The sequence below is a fragment of the Panulirus ornatus genome, chromosome 16 (genome assembly GCF_036320965.1).
Source record: "Panulirus ornatus isolate Po-2019 chromosome 16, ASM3632096v1, whole genome shotgun sequence".
Taxonomy (NCBI): domain Eukaryota; kingdom Metazoa; phylum Arthropoda; class Malacostraca; order Decapoda; family Palinuridae; genus Panulirus; species Panulirus ornatus.
The window spans coordinates 21,330,064-21,352,750 of NC_092239.1; the positions used below are offsets into that span (position 1 = coordinate 21,330,064).

Here is a 22,687-nt window from a genome sequence, read left to right on the forward strand (position 1 = left end):
AGTGCTCACTCGTGTAAGAATCATATCAAGAGTGGAGATACAAGAAAGAAATATAAGTCAGCTGATATACAACGAAGAGACGTAGCTAGGACGCCATTTGGTAAACACGTTATTGTCCAAGACAGAGAACGCGCGTATCATAAACTTATATGGACAAGAAGGTAAAATGTTTCCAAATTTCATCTACAATAAAGCTATCCAATTCTTATAGGCCTTCACTAAGATTAAGGTTATAATTCTTTTTGTATTCAATAATAGAGGATTCAATATTTCTCATGCTATTGGAGTTAGAATTGATAACTGAGATGGCATTACTCCAGTCAATACAGTGATCATAGTTTTTAACATGATTGAACAAGGCATTTGATTCTTGTCCTGTTCTTATACTATATTTATATTGCTTAAGTCTTGGGCAGACTGGTAAGGGTCTTTCTGTACAGATGGTATAGAGGCAGCGTGTATAGTCGCCTGCTATACAATAGTGTAGAGTGATACCCTGTGTTCGACAGTGTTATAAGACTACATATCATGTACAGGGTCAGTGTGTACACCTTCCTGCCGTACAGCCCAGCTGGATCGCAGGTGGTGAGGGTGGCTTCCTGGATCCCACAACGTGGCCTTTTGTTTACCAAACTCCAGCTGTTTCCAGAGAAGTTCGGCAAGTAAGTACTCTAAAGGAGATATTCTGTTATATCTGTCCATCTGACTGTTAACTCTATGTCTCGTTACTCATAGCCCCTTCTGGACAGCATATGTTGTTCCCTTAGTCTTGTCTACCAAGTCACTGATATATATCATATACGAGACTCCCTGAAAAGTGCACTTATACCTGTTTCAATTTGTGGTTACTTTTGTGTGTTACGAGGGGAGAGCTTTACACACATGTTGCTTCGTCTTCTAATAATTCATGAATACGTATTACGTAAAACAATTTAAACATACACCCCTATCTTTATCTATCAGCTAAGAGATGGATTTTAGTTCTCACGGTAGTTTAATAGAAGATATTAAGAAGTTACAACACATTACAGGAATTACATACTCTTCACATCGTATCAATAGGATTTACTTGGCGTAGCGTTTCGTGTTGATAACAGTGACACATTAACGGGCTACCTGGGGTCGAGCGTATGCACCCGAAGTCTGCCCAACGTTAACACATTTTATATATATATATATATATATATATATATATATGTATATATATATATATATATATATATATATATATATATATATATATATATATATATATATATATATATATATATGTATATTGGAAAGAATCACAATTTTGCGCGTGATCATGATATTCCTATGAGTCCACGGGGTAAATGAAATACGAAAAGTTCCCATGTGCACTTTCGTGTAATAATCACATCATCAGGGGAGACCCAAGAGAGAAATATAACAGTCAGTTGATATACATCGAAGAGACGAGGCTAGGACGCCATTTGGTAATTTGGTAATTTGGACAATCATATGTTTACCAAATGGCGTCCTAGCTTCGTCTCTTCGGTGTATATCAACTGACTGATATATTTCTCTCTTGTTTCTCCCCTGATGAAGTGATTATTACACGCAGGTGCACTTGGCAACTTTTCGTGTTTCATTTTCCCCGTGGACTCATAGGAATATATATATATACTTATATATCTTTCATACTATTCGCCATTTCCCGCGTTAGCAAGGTAGCGTTAAGAACAGAGGACTGGGCCTCTGAGGGAATATCCTCACCTGGCCTCGTGCTCTGTTCCCTCTTTAGGAAAATTAAAAAAAAAAAAAAACGAGAGGGAGGATTTCTAGCCCCCCGCTCCCGCCCCTATTAGTCGCCTTCTACGACACGCAGGGAATACGTGGGAAGTTTTCTTTCTCCCCTATCCCCAGGGATAATACTTATATATATATATGTATATATATATATATATATATATATATATATATATATATATATATATATATATATATATATATATATATATATATATATATATATATATATATATATATATATATATAATATTATATACATTATATATATATATGAATATAATATATATACATATATATATATATATATATATATATATATATATATATATATATATATATATATATATATATATATATATATATATATATATATATATATATATATATATAAATATATATATATAAATATATATATATATATATATATATATATATATATATATATATATATATATATATATATATATATATATATATATATATATATATAAGTATATATATGTCCCTGGGATAGGGGAGAAAGAATACTTCCCACACATTCCTCACGTGTCGTAGAAGGCGACTAAAGGGGACGGGAGCGGGGGGCCAGAAACCCTCCCCTCCTTGTATTTTAACTTTCTAAAAGGGGAAACAGAAGAAGGAGTCACGCGAGGAGTGCTCATCCTCCTCGAAGGCTCAGATTGGGTTGTCTAAATGTGTGTGGATGTAACCAAGATGAGAAAAAAGGAGAGATAGGTAGTATGTTTGAGGAAAGGAACCTGGTTGTTTTGGCTCTGAGTGAAACGAAGCTAAAGGGTAAAGGGGAAGAGTGGTTTGGGAATGTCTTGGGAGTAAAGTCAGGGGTTAGTGAGAGGACAAGAGCAAGGGAAGGAGTAGCACTACTCCTGAATCAGGAGTTGTGGGAGTATGTGATAGAGTGTAAGAAAGTAAATTCTAGATTTATATGAGTAAAACTGGAAGTTGATGGAGAGAGATGGGTGATTATTGGTGCATATGCACCTGGGCATGAGAAGAAAGATCATGAGAGGCAAGTGTTTTGGGAGCAGCTGAATGAGTGTGTTAGTGGTTTTGATGCACAAGACCAGGTTATAGTGATGGGTGATTTGAATGCATAGGTGAGTAATGTGGCAATTGAGGGAATAATTGGTATACATGGAGTGTTCAGTGTTGTAAATGGAAATGGTGAAGAGCTTGTAGATTTATGTGTTGAAAAAGGACTGGTGATTGGGAATACCTGGTTTAAAGTGCGAGATATACATAAGTATACGTATGTAAGTAGGAGAGATGGCCAGAGAGCGTTATTGGATTACGTGTTAATTGACAGCGCAGCGAAAGAGAGACTTTTAGATGTTAATGTGCTGAGAGGTGCAACGGGAAGGATGGCTGATCATTATCTTGTGGAGGCGAAGGTGAAGATTTGTGGGGGTTTGCAGAAAAGAAGAGAGAATGTTGGGGTGAAGAGAGTGGTGAGTGTAAGTGAGCTTGGGAAGGAGACTTGTGTGAGAAAGTACCAGGAGAGACTGAGTACAGAATGGAAAAAAGGTGAGAACAAAGGAGGTAAGGGGAGTGGGGGAGGAATGGAATGTATTTAGGGAATCAGTGATGGCTTCCGCAAAAGATGCTTGTGGCATGAGAAGCGTGGGAGGTGGGTTGATTAGAAAAGGTAGTGCGTGGTGGGATGAAGAAGTAAGATTATTAGTGAAAGAGAAGAGAGAGGCATTTGGACGATTTTTGCAGGGAAAAAATGCAAATGAGTGGGAGAAGTATAAAAGAAAGAGGCAGGAGGTCAAGAGAAAGGTGCAAGAGGTGAAAAAGAGGGCAAATGAGAGTTGGGGTGAGAGAGTATCACTAAATTTCAGGGAGAATAAAAAGATGTTCTGGAAGGACGTAAATAAAGTGCGTAAGACAAGGGAGCAAATGGGAACTTCAGTGAAGGGGGCTAATGGGGAGATGATAACAGGTAGTGGTGATGTGAGAAGGAGATGGAGTGAGTATTTTGAAGGTTTGTTGAATGTGTTTGATGATAGAGTGGCAGATGCAGGGTGTTTTGGTCGAGGTGGTGTGCAAAGTGAGAGGGTTAGGGAGAATGATTTGGTAAATAGGGAAGAGGTAGTGAAAGCTTTACGGAAGATGAAAGCCGGCAAGGCAGCAGGTTGGGATAGTATTGCAGTGGAATTTATCAAAAAAGGGGGTGACTGTATTGTTGACTGGTTGGTAAGGTTATTCAATGTATGTATGATTCATGGTGAGGTGCCTGATGATTGGCGGAATGCGTGCATAGTGCCATTGTACAAAGGCAAAGGGGATAAGAGTGAGTGCTCAAATTGCAGAGGTATAAGTTTGTTGAGTATTCCTGGTAAATTATATGTGAGGGTATTGATTGAGAGAGTGAAGGCATGTACAGAGCATCAGATTGGGGAAGAGCAGTGTGGTTTCAGAAGTGGTAGAGGATGTGTGGATCAGGTGTTTGCTTTGAAGAATGTATGTGAGAAATACTTAGAAAAGCAAATGGATTTGTATGTAGCATTTATGGATCTGGAGAAGGCATATGATAGAGTTGATAGAGATGCTCTGTGGAAGGTTTTAAGAATATATGGTGTGGGAGGAAAGTTGTTAGAAGCAGTAAAAAGTTTTTTTGAGGATGTAAGGCATGTGTACGTGCAGGAAGAGAGGAAAGTGATTGGTTCTCAGTGAATGTAGGTTTGCGGCAGGGGTGTGTGATGTCTCCATGGTTGTTTAATTTGTTTATGGATGGGGTTGTTAGGGAGGTGAATGCAAGAGTTTTGGAAAGAGGGCAAGTACGCAGTCTGTTGTGGATGAGAGAGCTTGGGAAGTGAGTCAGTTGTTGTTCGCTGATGATACAGCGCTGGTGGCTGATTCATGTAAGAAACTGCAGAAGTTGGTGACTGAGTTTGGTAGAGTGAGTGAAAGAAGAAAGCTAAGAGTAAATGTGAATAAGAGCAAGGGTATTAGGTATAGTAGGGTTGAGGGTCAAGTCAATTGGGAGGTAAGTTTGAATGGAGAAAAACTGGAGGAAGTGAAGTGTTTTAGATATCTGGGAGTGGATCTGGCAGCGGATGGAACCATGGAAGCGGAAGTGAATCATAGGGTGGGGGAGGGGGCGAAAATTCTGTGAGCCTTGAAGACTGTTTGGAAGTCGAGAACATTATCTCGGAAAGCAAAAATGGGTATTTTTGAAGGAATAGTGGTTCCAACAATGTTGTATGGTTGCGAGGCGTCGGCTATGGATAGAGTTGAGCGCAAGAGGGTGGATGTGCTGGAAATGAGATGTTTGAGGACAATGTGTGGTGTGAGGTGGTTTGATCGAGTAAGTAATGTAAGGGTAAGAGAGATGTGTGGAAATAAAAAGAGTATGGTTGAGAGAGCAAAGAGGGTGTTTGAAATGGTTTGGTCTCATGGAGAGAATGAGTGAGGAAAGACTTACCAAGAGGATATATGTGTCGGAGGTGTAGGGAACGAGGAGAAGTGGGAGACTAAATTGGAGGTGGAAAGATGGAGTGAAAAAGATTTTGAGTGATCGGGGCCTGAACATGCAGGAGGGTGAAAGGCGTGCAAGGAACAGAATGAATTTGAACGATGTGGTATACCGGGGTCGACGTGCTGTCAATGGATTGAATCAGGGCATGTGAAGCGTCTGTGGTAAACCATGGAAAGTGTATGGGGCCTGGATGTGGAAAGGGAGCTGTGGTTTCGGTGCATTATTACATGACAGCTAGAGACTGAGTGTGAACGAATGGGGCCTTTGGTGTCTTTTCCTAGCGCTACGTCGCACACATGAGGGGGGAGAGGGTTGTTATTCCATGTGTAGCGAAGTGGCGATGGGAACAAATAAAGGCAGACAGTATGAATTATGTACATGTGTATATATGTATATGTCTGTGTGTGTATATATATGTGTACATTGAGATGTATAGGTATGAATATTTGCGTGTGTGGTCGTGTATGTACATACATGTGTATGTGGGCGGGTTGGGCCATTCTTTCGTCTGTTTCCTTGCGTTACCTCGCTAACGCGGGAGACAGCGACAAAGCAATATAAATACAATAAATAATTAAGTATATATATATATATATATATATATATATATATATATATATATATATATATATATATATATATATATATATATATATATATATATATATATATATATATATATATATACATATATATATATATATATATATATATATATATATATATATATATATATATATATGTATATATATATATATATATATATATATATATATATATAAATATATATATATATATATATATATATATATATATATATATATATATATATATATATATATATATATATATATATATATATATATATATATATATATATATATATATATATATATATATATATATATATATATATATATATATATATATATATATATATATATATATATATATATATATATATATATATATATATATATATATATACATACATATATATATATATGTATATATATATATATATATATATATATATATATATATATATATATATATATATATATATATATATATATATATATATATATATATATATATATATATATATATATATATATATATATATATATATATATATATATATATATATATATATATATATATATATATATATATATATATATATATATATATATATATATATATATATATATGTGTGTGTGTGTTCGCCATTTCCCACGTTAGGGAGGTAGAATCAAGAACAGAGGACTGGACCTTTGAGGGAATATCCTCACCTGGCCCCCTTCTCTGTTTCTTCTTTTGGAAAATTTAAAAAAAACGGAGAGGGGATTTCCAACCCCCGCTCCCTTAACTTTTAGTCACCTTCTATGACACGCAGGGAATACGTGGGAAGTATTCTTCCTCCCCTATCCCCAGGGATATATATATATATATATATATATATATATATATATATATATATATATATATATATATATATATATATATATATATGTATATATATATATATATATATATATATATATATATATATATATATATATATATATATATATATATATATATATATATATATATATATATATATATATATATATATATATATATATCCGTCCACACACGCAAACATACATACCTACACAGCTTTCCATGGTTTACCCCAGACGCTTCACATGCCTTGATTCAATCCACTGAAAGCACGTCAACCCCGGAATACCACATCGATCCAATTCACTCTATTCCTTGCCCTCCTTTCACCCTCCTGCATGTTCAGGCCCCGGTCACACAAAATCTTTTTCACTCCATCTTTCCACCTAAAATTCTCCTCGTTCCCTCCACCTCCGACAGATATATCCTCTTGGTCAATCTTTCCTCACTCATTCTCTCCATGTGCCCAAACCATTTCAAAATACCCTCTTCTGCTCTCTCAACCACGCTCTTTTAATTTCCACACTTCTCTCTTACCCTTACGTTACTTACTAGATCAAACCACCTCACACCACACATTGTCCTCAAATATCTCATTTCCAGCACATCCATCCTCATGCGCACAACTCTATCCATAGCCCACGCCTCGCAACCATACAACATTGTTGGAACCACTATTCCTTCAAACATACCCATTTTTGCTTTCCGAGATAACGTTCTCGACTTCCACACATTCTTCAAGGCTCCCAGGATTTTCGCCCCCTCCCCCACCCTATGATCCACTTCCGCTTCCATGGTTCCATCCGCTGCCATATCCACTCCCAGATATCTAAAACACTTTAGTTCCTCCAGTTTTGCTCCATTCAAACTTACCTCCCAATTGACTTGATCGTCAACCCTACTGTACCTAATAACCTTGCTCTTATTCACATTTACTCTTAACTTTCTTCTTTCACACACTTTACCAAACTCAGTCACCAGCTTCTGCAGTTTCTCACATGAATCAGCCACCAGCGCTGTATCATCAGCGAACAACAACTGACTCACTTCCCAAGGTCTCTCATCCATAACAGACTTCATACTTGCCCCTCTTTGCAAAACTCTTGCATTCACCTCCCTAACAACCCCATCCATAAACAAATTAAACAACCATGGAGACATCACATACCCCTCCCGCAAACCTACATTTACTGAGAACCAATCACTTTCCTCTCTTCCTACACGTACACATGCCTTACATCCTCGATAAGAACTTCTCACTGCTTCTAACAACTTGCCTCCCACACCATATATTCTTAATACCTTCCACAGAGCATCTCTATCAACTCTATCATATGCCTTCTCCAGATCCATAAATGCTACATACAAATCCATTTGCTTTTCTAAGTATTTCTCACATACATTCTTCAAAGGAAACACCTGATCCACACATCCTCTGCCACTTCTGAAACCACACTGCTCTTCCCCAATCTGATGCTCTGTACATGCCTTCACCCTCTCAATCAATACCCTCCCATATAATTTACCAGGAATACTCAACAAACTTATACCTCTGTAAATTGAGCACTCACTCTTATCCCCTTTGCCTTTGTACAATGGCACTATGCACGCATTCCGCCAATCCTCAGGCACCTCACCATGAGTCATACATACATTAAATAACCTTACCAACCAATCAATAATACAGTCACCCCTTTTTTTAATAAATTCCACTGCAATACCATCCAAACCTGCTGCCTTGCCGGCTTTCATCTTCCGCAAAGCTTTTACTACCTCTTCTCTGTTTACCAAATCATTTTCCCTAACCCTCTCACTTTGCATACCACCTCGACCAAAACACCCTATATCTGCCACTCTATCATCAAACACATTCAACAAACCCTTAAAATACTCACTCCATCTCCTTCTCACATCGCCACTACTTGTTATCACCTCCCCATTTGCACCCTTCACTGAAGTTCCCATTTGCTCCCTTGTCTTACGCAATTCATTTACCTCCTACCAGAACATCTTTTTATTCTCCCTAAAATTTAACGATACTCTCTCACCGCAACTCTCATTTGCCCTCTTTTTCACCTCTTGCACCTTTCTCTTGACCTCCTGTCTTTCTTTTATACATCTCCCACTCAATTGCATTTTTTCCCTGCAAAAATCGTCCAAATGCCTCTCTCTTCTCTTTCACTAATAATCTTACTTCTTCATTCCACCAATCACTACCCTTTCTAATCAACCCACCTCCCACTCTTCTCATGCCACAAGCATCTTTTGCGCAATCCATCACTGATTCCCTAAATACATCCCATTCCTCCCCCACTCCCTTTACTTCCATTGTTCTCACCTTTTTTCATTCTGTACTCAGTCTCTCCTGGTACTTCCTCACACAAGTCTCCTTCACAAGCTCACTTACTCTCACCACCCTCTTCACTCCAACTTCTCCAGGGATATATATATATATATATATACATATATATATATATATATATATATATATATATATATATATATATATATATATGTATATATATATATATATATATATATATACATATATATATATATATATATATATATATATATATATATATATATATATATATATATATGTATATGTATATATATATATATATATATATATATATATATATATATATATATATATATATATATATATATATATATATATATATATATATATATATGTATATGTATATATATATATATATATATATATATATATATATATATATATATATATATATATATATATATATATATATATATATATATATATATATATATATATACATATATATATATATATATATATATATATATATATATATATATATATATATATATATATATATATATATATATATATATATATATATATATATATATATATATATATATATATATATATATCCGTGGGGATAGGGGAGAAAGAATACTTCCCACGTATTCCCTGCTTGTCGTAGAAGGCGACTAAAAGGGGAGGGAGCGGTGGCTGGAAATCCTCCCCTCTCTTTTTTTTTAATTTTCCAAAAGAAGGAACAGATAACGGTGGCCAGGTGAGGATATTCCTTCAAAGGCCCAGTCCTTTGTTCTTAACGCTACCTCGCTGACGCGGGAAATGGCGAATAGTATGATAGGAAAGGATATATATATATATATATATATATATATATATATATATATATATATATATATATATATATATATATATATATTATTTTTATTTTTATTTATTTTGCTTTGGTAGTTTGCGAGGTAGCGCAAGGAAACAGACGAAAGAAATGGCCCAACCCACCCACATACACATGTATATACATACACGTCCCCACACGCAAATATACATACCCATACATCTCAATGTGCACATGTATATACACACGTAGACATATACATATATACACATACACACAATTCTCACTTTCTGCCTTTATTCATTCCCATCGCCACCTCGACACACATGGAATAACATCCCCCTCCCCCCTCGTGTGTGCGAGGTAGCGCTAGGAAAAGACAACAAAGGCCCCATTCGTTCACACTCAGTCTCTAGCTGTCATGCAATAATGCCCGAAACCACAGCTCCCTTTCCACATCCAGGTCCCACACAACTTTCCATGGTTTACCCCAGACGCTTCACATGCCCTGATTCAATCATTGACAGCACGTCGACCCCGGTATACCATATCGATCCACTCTATTCCTTGCCCGCCTTTCACCCTCCTGCATGTTCAGGCCCCGATCACTCAAAATCTTTTTCACTCCATCTTTCCACCTCCATTTGGTCTCCTACTTCTCCTCGTTCCCTACATCTCCGACATATATATCCTCTTGGTCAATCTTTCCTCACTCATTCTCTCCATGTGCCCAAACCATTTCAAAACACCCTTTTCTTCTCTCTCAACCATGCTCTTCTTATTTCCACACATCTCTCTTACCCTTACATTATTCACTCGATCAAACCACCTCACACCACATAGTGTCCTCAAACATCTCATTTCCAGCACATCCACCCTCCTGCGCACAACTCTATCCATAGCCCACGCCTCGCAACCATACAACATTGTTGGAACCACTATTCCTTCAAACATACCCATTTTTGCTCTCCGAGATAGCGTTGTCGCCTTCCACACATTATTCAGCGCTCCAGAACCTTCGCTCCTTCCCCCACCTCATGACTCACTTTCGTTTCCATGGTTCCATCCACTGCTAAAGCCACTCCCAAATATCTAAAACACTTCACTTCATCCAGTTTTTCTTCATTGAAACTTACTTCTCAATCAACTTGTCCCTGGACCCTACTGAACCTAACAACCTTGCTCTTACTCACATTTACTCTCAGCTTTCTTCTTTCACACACTTAACCAAACTCAGTCACCAGCTTCTGCAGTTTCTTACCCGAATCAGCCATCAGCGATGTAGCATCAGCAAACAACAACTGACTCACTTCCCAAGCCCTGTCATTCACAACAGACTGCATACTTGCCCCTCTCTTCAAAACTTTTGCATTCACCTGCCTAACAACAACATCCATAAACAAATTAAACAACCATGGAGACATCGCGCATCCCTACCGCAAACCGATATTCACTGGGAACCAATCAATTTCCTCCCTTCATACTCGTACGCATGCCTCAAATCCTTGATGGTAACTTTTCACTGCTTCTAGCATCTTACATTCCACACCATATACTCTTAATACTTTTCACAAAGCATTTCTATCAACCCTCTGCGTGTATGCATTCCGGCAATCCTCAGGCACTTCACCATGAACCATACATACATTGCATATCATTACCAACCAATCAACAACACAGTCACCCCCCTTTTTCAATAAATTCCACTGTAAAGCCATCCAAACCCGCCCCCCTTGCCGGGTTTCATCTTTCGCAAGGCTTTCACTACCTCTTCTCATTTTACCAAACCATTCTCTCTGACCCTCTCATTTGGCAGACCACCTCGACCAACACACCCTATATCTGCCACTCTACCATCAAACACATTTAACAAACCTGTATGATGTTCACTCCCTCTCCTCACTTCACTACTACTTGTTATTACTTCTCTATTAACCCCCTTCACCGATATTCCCATTTGTTCTCTTGTCTCATGAATTATATTTACCTCCTTCCAAAACATCTTTTTATTCTCCCGAAAATTTAATGATACTCTCTCAATCCAACTCTTATTTGCCCTCTTTTTCACCTCTTGCACCTTTCCCTTGCCCTCCCATCTCTTTCCTTCATACATTCCCCAGCCATTCGCACTATTCCCTGCAAGAATATTCTAAACGCCTCTCTCTTCTCTGCCACTAACAACCTTACTTCGTCTCCCACCACTCACTACTCGTTCTAATCTGCCCACCTCCCACCTTTCTCATGCCTTGCAGTGGGTTCTATAACTGCTGCTACAAAATTTTTTCTCTTATCCCTTTCTGTGTTTCTCATTCTTCTTATGAAAATATATGTCAGAAAGGGAAACTATTTACGTAATTGATTTCATGAACTGAGTTTATCATTTATTCATATTAAAAGAGTAAAGCTACTTTTTCCCAGCGGAATTCACGGACTGCTTGATTCAAATCTATTTCTCGATATATGTCTCATTACCACATATGTAAAACTGTCGAAATTCGTCAAGTTCTCATTACTTTTAGCGCTTACAGTTTCAGGACCAATCATTTGTTGAATCTAAATTTTTTGAGTCAGCATCCTTTTTGGACACTACACAAAACGATACATTTGCAGATGTCACAAGATAAATTATAAAGTCTGGACTTGTTACTTTATCATCTATATCTAAAGAAAAGGACAGAATAACTAGAAATTGTCAACGATTGCAGAGAAACATAGTATATCTCCCTCTAAAAGCCCATCCTTACTTCATCCTGACAAACGTATCTTCATTTCAACCTCGATAGGCGTAAATTTATTCCACTCTCGACAAACGCATCTTGACAACACCTTCGGCAATTCTGGTCTTTGACATTGTCCTAACAGGTGTCGAAGGCAAAAACCAGTTATTTTTTATTATTTGAGATGTTAAACAATATAGATAATAAGAGAGGAACTGAACAATATTTTTCCTTTAACAGTAGGAGATACAAAAAAGTTAATTTCTTGTCACAAGAGGATGTGATTTTTGTTGCATCACATTCTTGTGAACCTTCAGCTTCCAGGGAGCGACGATTCCAGTATCGGTGCTGCCGTTCCCGCCGTTCTGGGTGGAGGAGGATCAGCAGACCGCTGACGGCACCACCGTCAGGAGCTACTCTGGCACAGACGGTGAAATGTTTCTCTCTTTGGCACGCGCCCTCAACTTCACCTTCCGTGTTCTTCCTGCCAATAACTGGATCGAGGTGAGTCACTGATAATAATTGGGCCAAGTTTGGTCTTTACCGTTGCCTGGGTTGAGGCGAGTCACTACCGCCACCTACTTACTTCGAGAAATTCGGCCAGGTTGATGTAAAGTTGCCCCAAATAGTGATGTCATATTCTGCAAAATGTTTCGGAAAAAAATGCTGTATCTGTCAACTTCCCCCACCTCTCGCGTCTCCAGATCTTCTTTGTCTTTCCAGAGCTTCTCTTAATGAAAATCAATTCATAAGTCCATTTTGTAGGCTTCATTCGATTTATAGACATGAATGCATTTGGGTGGCCACCAATAAGTGTCGACTAACTTACTTCCTTTGGCGAGTCGAAGTGGATGTGCTTGCAGACGCTGTCGCCTGTGATTCGACATTGCCGAAACTTTAAACCTCAGAGTTACAGAACGCCCGATCATTTTAGATGCTTCCAAAAATACTTGTAAAACGTTAAGTTATTCTGGAAAGAAAAGAATTATAGACAGCTTACAAATTTGCTATGACCAAACTTCAGCTGAGTGGATATGAAGGAGTGAGGGTGTCAGCTGTAATTGCTAGATAAACAGTACATTGGTTTATAGTATCCTAAGTTCCTCAGCAACGTCTTTGCTATTCATATAATGTATTTCTGTTTCTGTTATGCAGCGTCATAACTTGCGTAAATGACTAACTTTTCCAATATGGCGGGAACATTAACTTATTGGAACACACTTCCCCATCCATTCTCCACTCTTTCCCACCTCCCACCCACCCAACGCGACCTTGAGAACTATTAAATGCCCATCTATTTGCAACCAGTGTTGAAGGTTATCTGTAAAAGATTAATTTTGTCTGTATTCCTACACCCAGCTGCCTCCCACACCAACCACCCTTTGTTTCCCCTGCTTTTAGGGCGTGTCGCTCACCCTCACACTTTCTTCCTCTCTCTGGAAATTAAATCATTATTATTTTCATTATCATTATCATTATCATTATCATTATCATTATCATTAGTAATTATTATTTTCATCATTGTTATTATCATTCTTACTATAATTGTTATTATAATTATCATTATCATAATCCTTACTATCATTATTATTATCATTATCATTATCAATATTATCATTATCATTATTATCATTACACTCACGGCAAACATTGGTTATGATAACACAAAAAAGATGGCTAACAACTAATATTAACTGTCGTCTTTAACATCTATGAGTTTACTGAGCAACGATGCAACAAGATTTTCAAATATATTTGCCCCTTAACTTTTCCCACATGTCAAAGACGATGCCGTAATAAGGTTCCTTGTTTTTCACAACACCAGAATCCAATTTCCAGGATATATTCGCGGAAGGATTACCATAACGTATGATGATCACTAATATTCAAAACGAGCATCACTCCTCCCCACTTATCCGTTGCTTTCTCCCCTTCTTGAGCGATGATTTCGTGTCATAATGCTTCGTTTCCCAATATTTCAGTCTTTAATATGAGAACTATTCTGATTGGTGATTAAGGCTATATCCTTCACTCAAACAATAACTAATATATGTTTAGTATTATTTCAGTTAATTGTCCTTCACCTGTTAAAATACAAAGAGAAATTCGTCTCGTCTGGCTAGATGCCAGATATCGCCACTGAACGAAATTCACCGGATTTTGTGACATCACTTCTTGGGTAACTGTACATTACATCACTGTTATTGTTCTTCCTCCGCAGGTCATGAGGCTCGTAGAGGTGAGAATATCACTTGTATCACCTGTATTCTACTTCGTGATAGCAGAGTTCTTCGAGCGATATGACATGACGTGGGCTTATGAGTACATCTTCCCGGTCTTCAGCATGAGGAAGCCTGGCCTGTCGCCCCGCTGGCAGAGCCTCTACTACCCGCTGACCGGCCTGGTGTGGGCGGCCGTCCTCACCCTCCTACTCTGTGTACCCGCAGTCCTCATTATGGTAGTGTACATCTGCTAACTTCTCTGGTACATATCCTTCTGCTTCAGACTTGGGGATGTGAGGATTTTTCATTCTTGGGTTTTAGTGGACTCTCGAATGTACAAATGACACTTGTAAAGAGATGTAGCTAATTTTAGAATGATGATGTCTTTTGAACTTTTGCTGTGAGAAGTTTAGGTTTCTATATGGACCCGTAGTACGATACTTCATCATGTGTAACCTCTCACCGAAAATTATTGCTCTACCTTATATTTCCAAAGCCTTTAAAACTCTTCAAATCTCATTTTCTAAAACATTCAGAATCCTATTCCCTTCCTTCTGATCACCATTGATTTTCTCGGTACAATGTCCACTTGTGATACCTCTTATGTGACACTTCTGTTCTCTAAAGCATGAAGTTCTTCTATCCAGTCCATTGCGTTAGTGGTTGGTGTAGCGACTTACTACTCTTATCCTATCAACAGTGGTGTCTCTCAGTGTTCTGCCTTACCGCTTACTGTCTTCTTTTCGTAGATAATGATGTTTTAACTGCAGTCACTCCAGCGCTGATATTCCATTCTACACAGTTTAACTTGCTAACTTACTTTCCCTCGGCATCGTACACTCGTAATGAACATATCACATCTATGTATTCGGACCGGAAAAACATCTAGGAATTGCAAAGCAATAATTTGGTTGCATCTAATGCTTTTAAAACGCTATTTTCACCTACATATATACCTAGATAGCACACACGTCACACTTTTCAGTTTCAGAACACTACATATCAACTTTTGATTAACATTTGTATGCTGTGTATAATCCTTTACTCTGTCTTCGAAACTTAGGTGATCAACATCACAAAATTTGCTTCCAAAAAACCGACTAAGCTGTCCAATTGACTAAATTATTTTTCTTGTTGGAGGATTTCACAAACCTACTAACGTTATATTCGCTCTAGTCTTGGAGAATTGCTCTCACTCTTGGGTGGCTATTTCGCCACTTCTCCATTAGCCAAAGTGGAATCAAAGGCTTTCCGCCACCAGGTATTACCTCCTCAACCACGCCTCTCTGTCCACCGTGGTGTTGCTGCCCTTTCCTTGTTTTATTGGTATCATATCAGCCACTGCTCTCGTAAGCTGTCTGTGTGCATCCCTGACATCAAGCCTGGAATACTAGACACTCGTTTAGCTGCTGCGTACCTTAGTTTCTGTGTGGAGACCGGCCACACTAGAATTGACCGTTATGATGGCTGTGGAATTCCCTTCAATTTTTTGTTTCTATTTTCTCCTTTAACCTTTCCACCTTTCACAGTCAGGTCCACAAACACCTGAGGAAGTCTGACTGATTTCTTCATTTCCTTATTTCTTACCTTATTTACTTTTCACCTGAGATGTCAGCGACTGGGGTATGTTTTGTCCGAGTCACGTTATTCGTTATAAACAAGCCAATTTCTCCATACAACAGTGAGAGTTGATGTATAAATCTCGGCATTTGATTAGTTTAGAAATTCAAGTAAATAATTTTCTCTTTTGAGGTGAGTCGTATTGCTTCTAAGAGACTTTCCAACAGGGGGTAAGCTTCTTATACCGTAACATTTTAGTTTTCATATGGGAAAGATAAATTGTATGTCCTACAAAACTTAGAAATAAGAATTTATGTTGGAAAATTTTTTTGAAATTCTGTGGTCACAGACCTGCTCTAGCGAAGCGTCGCTCACTGACCCAGTTCCAAACAGGATTTTTTGTGTGCCACTTAGTGACCCACTTGAATTTTTGTGAAATCCCTTGAATCTTAATGAAATCCTCAGAATCTTAGTGAAATAATAGATGTCTCCAGTTTCTCGAGTTGCCTGCCCTAGATGACATCGGAAGTTCACCAGGGATTTTCTCCTCAGAGAAGAAGTTGCGTACACTTCTTGTTTGTTTTGCAACGTATTTGACAGGATTTCGGTAGGCGTTAAGAATAACAGCGAGGCTTTGGAGAAACTAGATGTTAGAATGAAAAAGTGGGAAGAGGAAGCTGGGTTCTTGGCGGCGAAAGCGGTTGCGATACAGGAAACAGACACATGTATATCAACCAAGGTAACTAGCTTAGATAATAGGATAACAACGTTTGAGACAAAGTTGAAAGATACTTCCACCTTCCATCCTGCGAGGAAAACTTGTCGCCGCACTACCGAACAACCGACCTGCAACGAACTAGATGATGAAGTACAGGATGATCGCAGCATCATCCTGATCGGGAGTCTGTAACATCAGGACCAGGAGTTCTGTACGAAGAGTAGGAATAGGAAGAACTTGAGTCATGCAGATGCTAGGATAGAACACGTCCTAGATAAGTTCGACGACATAGTCTCAAGCAATCCCGAGGATGTGATTTTTGTCGTCCAGATGGGGACGAACGATGCAATTAATGGGAGATCGGAAGACATGTTAGGAAAGCATAGGGAACTATTTGCAAGTTGAAAGAAAGTCGTAGGAAACATAATAACGGCATTGCTGCCAAGGTACGACGTCGATTCCTGTGCCCTCAGTAGAATGCTGGGATAAACAAAAGAATCGAAGTTCTGTGTAGGGAGGAGGATAGTGTGTTTAGCATAGACCTGTGGGATCATTTTAGTCATAATAGATCTCTGTACGTTAGGGATGGTCTTCACTTGAATGGAATATGGAAAGCCCGCCTTGCCATTAGATGAGAATATTAGGCCTTTTATTTTTTCTAAGGAATTAGAAGAATGGCGGAGGGTGAGGGTAGCTCTGGGGTGGGTCAGTGTGGGGGAATACTGAGTGCAAAATGGATCTGAGGAACAAGGCGTCCAATCTGAAGACTATAAGGTTAGCGGTGGAGGATGGATGGGACCTTGGCGGTAAGGATCCTCGGGGATTAGCGATAACCTCACAGGCAGAAGAAATAGCAAAGAAAGGTCAAGTAGGGTCAGTTGGGGACTACTTAGGCAGTATAAGCTGCAGGTTAGCACAGCTACAGGTTAACTCTCAGGTAACTTTTAGGATCAAGGCTGGTAGGGTCCAGTGCGGGGGAGGGTCAGGGTAAGTCGGAGAACCCAGAACAGATGGAGAACCTTCTCTTCTGCTGCTGCACACTCAGACATTAACAGTTATAATACAAACACGTATACTGACAGCAAACAGAAAATAAGGTAAAATCCAAAAATCAGCCCCAAGGAAAATAAGGTTAATATTCATAAATGCCTGGAGCATCAATACGAAACGCATTGAACATAATCATATGTTATGCTGTTACTGAAGAACCGAACATTATTGCAATCTCAAAAACGTGGGTAAACTCTGAGAATAAACACTTAATCACCGAGTTAGCAATACCCGGATACAAACTATTTACGAAAGATCGCTTGTACAGGGTAGGTGGCGGAGTTTTGATCGACGTTAATAATAATCTAAGTGCTATTAAGATAAGCAAAGTAGACACAACACTTACGACTCTCTCTATATTGACATTACCGAGGAGTTCAAAAGAAAACTACTTCTCGGAGTTATTTACAGACCTTTAAAGCAAAAGGAGGACATCAAGAAGATAGTATACAAGGAAATCAAAACCTATTAAACAGTGGAAAGGTTATAATAGTAGGAGACTTCAACAGTTCAAACATAAATTGGAACATGTTAACAGGTGACCAGGCAGGAATGAGACTAACGGAAATGATTGAAGACGCTTATCTAGAACAGTTAATCAAAAACCAACGAGAGGTAAAAACATTCTTGATCTTGTCCTCACCAGTGACACAATCAACTCTTGCGAAGTAGGAGAGAGTGTGTCAAACAGCGATCACAGTTTGATCAGATTAGAGATAATCTAGATTTTGAAATAAATGACAACATGCTCTTGATCCCAGATTACAGGCGAACCAATTTTGAAAACACAAAATTCGAAGAACCAAATGAGCAAAATTTCTTGACGTTCATACAGTAGAGGAAATGAGCAATGATTCTAATAACAAACTATTCGAGATTGGAAATAAACATATTCCATGAATTACGAGGACAACTTGCAATATTTCAAAACCATCGTGGATGATTAGGAGAATAGAAGGCCAAAAGAAGAAATCAATGGAAACCGATGAAAATCGTCAGGAATTAATCAAAATCCAAAGAAAGGGTAAGAAGGTCATATGACAGAGTAAATGCGACGAAGAAAAGAGAATTTCTTTGAAAGTTGAGAATAATCCTATAGCATTCTTCAAATATATAAGACAGTAAAAGAAGGAATTAGACCATTACGAAACGAACATGACACACTAACCAATGACGACAAGGAAATGGCTACTATACTAGATTATTCTTTTAACTCTGTATTCACAGTTGAAGAAACATCTCGAATACCACAACCAATGAAAATGTTTCAAGGATCTGATGAAGAAGAGTTGAAGGTTAGAGAAATAGAAAGCTCTGAAGTACTTAAATACCTGGACCAGCTAAATCCTAACAAATCCAACGGCACACATAACTTTGCTCCAAGATCTTTAAAAGAGGTCAGGCGACAGCTGATATACCCCAAAACAATAATATTTAACAAATCTTTATCCGATGGTCAGGTGCTAACCGACTGGAAACTAGGAAATGATTCTCATATATATATATATATATATATATATATATATATATATATATATATATATATATATATATATATATATATATATATATATATATATATATATATATATATGAAAAAGGAGAAAAAATTGTTTCTTGACTTCCATCCAATTAGCCTTACTTCATCATTAGGTAAAACGATGGACAAAATCTCACGCTTCTAGAACACAAAATTGTATCGGACAGCCAATATGGTTTCCCCAATAGAAGATCCTGCTTGACAAATTTGCTGGAATTTTTTGATATAATTTATCAGAATTGGAACAAAAAGGTGCCGTCTGATGCAGGATATTTAGATTTCCAAAAAGGCTTTCGATGAGATACCTCACAAGAGACTTTTACATAAACTCAAAACACAATGATTTGTTGAAGAACTCTATACATGGCTTACCGGAAGAAAGCAGCGTGTTGTATTAAACGGCGAAGCTTCAGATTGGCTAGACGTAACGAGTGGTGTGCCACAGGGGTCGGTCCTAGGCCCCATTCTTTTCATGATATACTTTAGTGACCTAGAATTCGGTCTCATACCTAAGATCTCCAAACTTTATTTAAACAGTGTGGACTGCGAAATTATTCAGCGATCTTAACTTACTAGCAGAGTGGCCAGACAAATGGCAAATGAAGTATGATGTAGAAAAGTGTAAAGTTATGCACTTTGGAGACAAGAATATACAATATGACTACAAACTATTCGGAAGCTCTCTAAAATAAATGAAGAATAAGAACTTGGAGTTGTCATTAGCAGCCATCTCAAATACACTAAACAGTGTCAAGCAGCTAGTAAAAAAAGGCAACCAAATGTTAGGTTTCATTGCCAGGATCATAGATTACAAGATATCAGAAAAAATTTCACACTTTATGAGTTTTAGTAAGACCACATTTTGAATATGCAGTTCAGTTATAGTTAACAAACTATAAAATGTACGAGGATAGATTAGAGCAAGTATAAAGACGCGCGTCTAAATTGATCCCATTCCTTATGAATCTGGCACACAAAGAGAGGCTAAAACGATTGGATCTCTTCTCCTTGAAAAAAAATGTATTCTTCGAGGCAATTCAATCCAAGCATTCAAAAGTCTGAACAAATTCGATAAAGTAAATCACGAGCATCTTTCCGAAATATAAGAAAATACGGTTACCAGGACAAATGGAATAAAACTCAAAGCTAAACGTTGTACGTACGTGGGTAAAACCTTTTCTTATGGGTATATTGAGCACTGGATTAATTTACCGTCAGACATAGTGAATGCTAAGACAATAATTACCCTCAAAAGTCGTTTAGACACATATTCTAAAATTCAGGTATGCTCTGAGAATAACGCCAAAAATATACTGTATAAACGACAGCGATAACGGGGACAGTAGAAGGATAATGTGCAGCAGTGGGGAGTCGGCGATAGCTTAAAAAATTGCTGAACGGAATTACATTTTTTTTTTTCAAGTTAAACTACATATTTTTTTTTTTCAACAGACAACGCAGTCGTGGGCCAATGAGGCCGTCTCTTGCCTGTCTTTCTCATGTCAACTCATGTAAACTGTTTTTGAGTATTTCAGGTCATCCGTGTAGGGCAGAAGAGAGACGGAGGCAGCAGGCTAGGGGCGGGGTCGGTGGTGCAGGACATGGCAGGGATGCTGCTGGGGCAGAACCTGCCACGACGGCTGCCCAACACCAGTTCCAGCCGCCTGCTGGTGGCGGCCTGGCTGGTGTTCGCCTTCATCATCGGGGCGGTCTACCGCGGCAACCTCACCGCCCACCTCACGCTGCCCAAGTACCTTCCTCGACCAGAGACCGTTGAGGAGTTGATTGAAACAGTTGACAAGTAAGACACATTACTCCAGAAGAAACGGGGCCGAATCTTGCAATGGGACACACTCTTTGATGTCTGTTTCTTTTCCTTTTGACTGTATAAATAAAGATTTGAATAATGCCACTCTGGCAACCTGAGGTTTGTTATTGAATGGTATCTAAAATGGCCGCTAGAGCCATCCGCCGCGGTCATGAGTTTTAGATTACTGGAATGTGTCTGACTGCTATTATTTCATAAACAAACAAAACGTTGTCATACCCAAGACAGATATTTACTGAGGATGAATAATCTCTTTTCTTAACTAAGTAACCATAAGTATTTGTAGTAGTCTAAGGAATTAGTATAGTGTAACAGAGGTCTTATCATCAGAATCATCGTCACTGTCACTTTCACACTGAGCGTCAGCTGCCTCCTCTAATCCTTCATCAAGCTTTGTGTCATGTTCAGTGCAGTACATTTCATCTGCTCGACACTTGTAGAATGAGGTTCATGATCTATTAGCTTTTATTGCGGCTACGTTGGTTTTTACTACACTGTGTACTGGTGCAACATCCACAGGCTGTGAACCTCTATCAGTTCATATGGGAGCTGCTAGTTTGTTTATTGTTATATGATGCGGTATCCCATCTGTGCTGCTGGAACCATATTCCTCATCATCATTATGAAGTCGTTCCTCTTCTGTAGCCTTCCATAGCTTGGCTTGCAAATGGGCTCGGTTCATATGGAAGCAAAGAGCCTCGTCTGTTGATGGGAGGAGCCTTAGATGTATGCGTTTTGGATCTTTGTGATAAAAAAGACATGAAACATAGATCATTCATGATTATGATTATGTCTGCGCTTTTCAAAGGGCGTAGCAAGGTCGATCGATTTTCCGAGGAAACTGGCTCGCCAGTGACACATAGATTTATCATGTATTTTTTCAATAATGTGACTGCTGCCAATTTTCCCTTGCTGTTGGATAAATAAGTGTCATACCCGTGGTCACATGGAATGCCAGAGCTGTAAGCATTGGTCCCAGGGGAACAAACTGTCATGCTAATGTCAGTGACATTTTCATCAAGTCTCCTTACAGTGAGCTTCTTACTGTGTCCAGCCAAAGAAGACAGGCAGAACGGATACGTTTGCATCATCACTTGAATGTCTCGCTATTTCTGGTCCCTTGTCACCTTGAGGGTGTAGCTAGCTGATACTACATCAACATCTTCACGATCACATTAGTCGTCC

General features: G+C 38.2%; 2 protein-coding genes across 2 annotated transcripts in view; both read left to right on the forward strand.

The window, feature by feature from the left end:
- Positions 1 to 22,687, forward strand: part of LOC139754190 (ionotropic receptor 93a-like) — a 298,583-nt gene that overhangs the window by 88,023 nt on the left and 187,873 nt on the right. The window lies entirely within an intron of this gene.
- Positions 529 to 21,509, forward strand: LOC139754290 (ionotropic receptor 93a-like). The gene is made up of 5 exons (XM_071671672.1): positions 529 to 662; positions 12,902 to 13,088; positions 14,806 to 15,027; positions 16,229 to 16,235; positions 21,202 to 21,509. The coding sequence occupies exons 1-5, from the start codon at positions 529 to 531 to the stop codon at positions 21,477 to 21,479; spliced, it is 828 nt and encodes a 275-aa protein (XP_071527773.1). The 3' UTR covers positions 21,480 to 21,509.

Excerpts from the sequence above, each read along its gene's own strand:
- LOC139754290 (XM_071671672.1), top strand. The coding sequence starts at position 529 with ATGTACAGGGTCAGTGTGTACACCTTCCTGCCGTACAGCCCAGCTGGA. Across the intron at positions 663-12,901 it reads TTTCCAGAGAAGTTCGGCAA|CTTCCAGGGAGCGACGATTC; the intron begins GTAAGTACTCTA and ends GTGAACCTTCAG. Across the intron at positions 13,089-14,805 it reads CTGCCAATAACTGGATCGAG|GTCATGAGGCTCGTAGAGGT; the intron begins GTGAGTCACTGA and ends CTTCCTCCGCAG.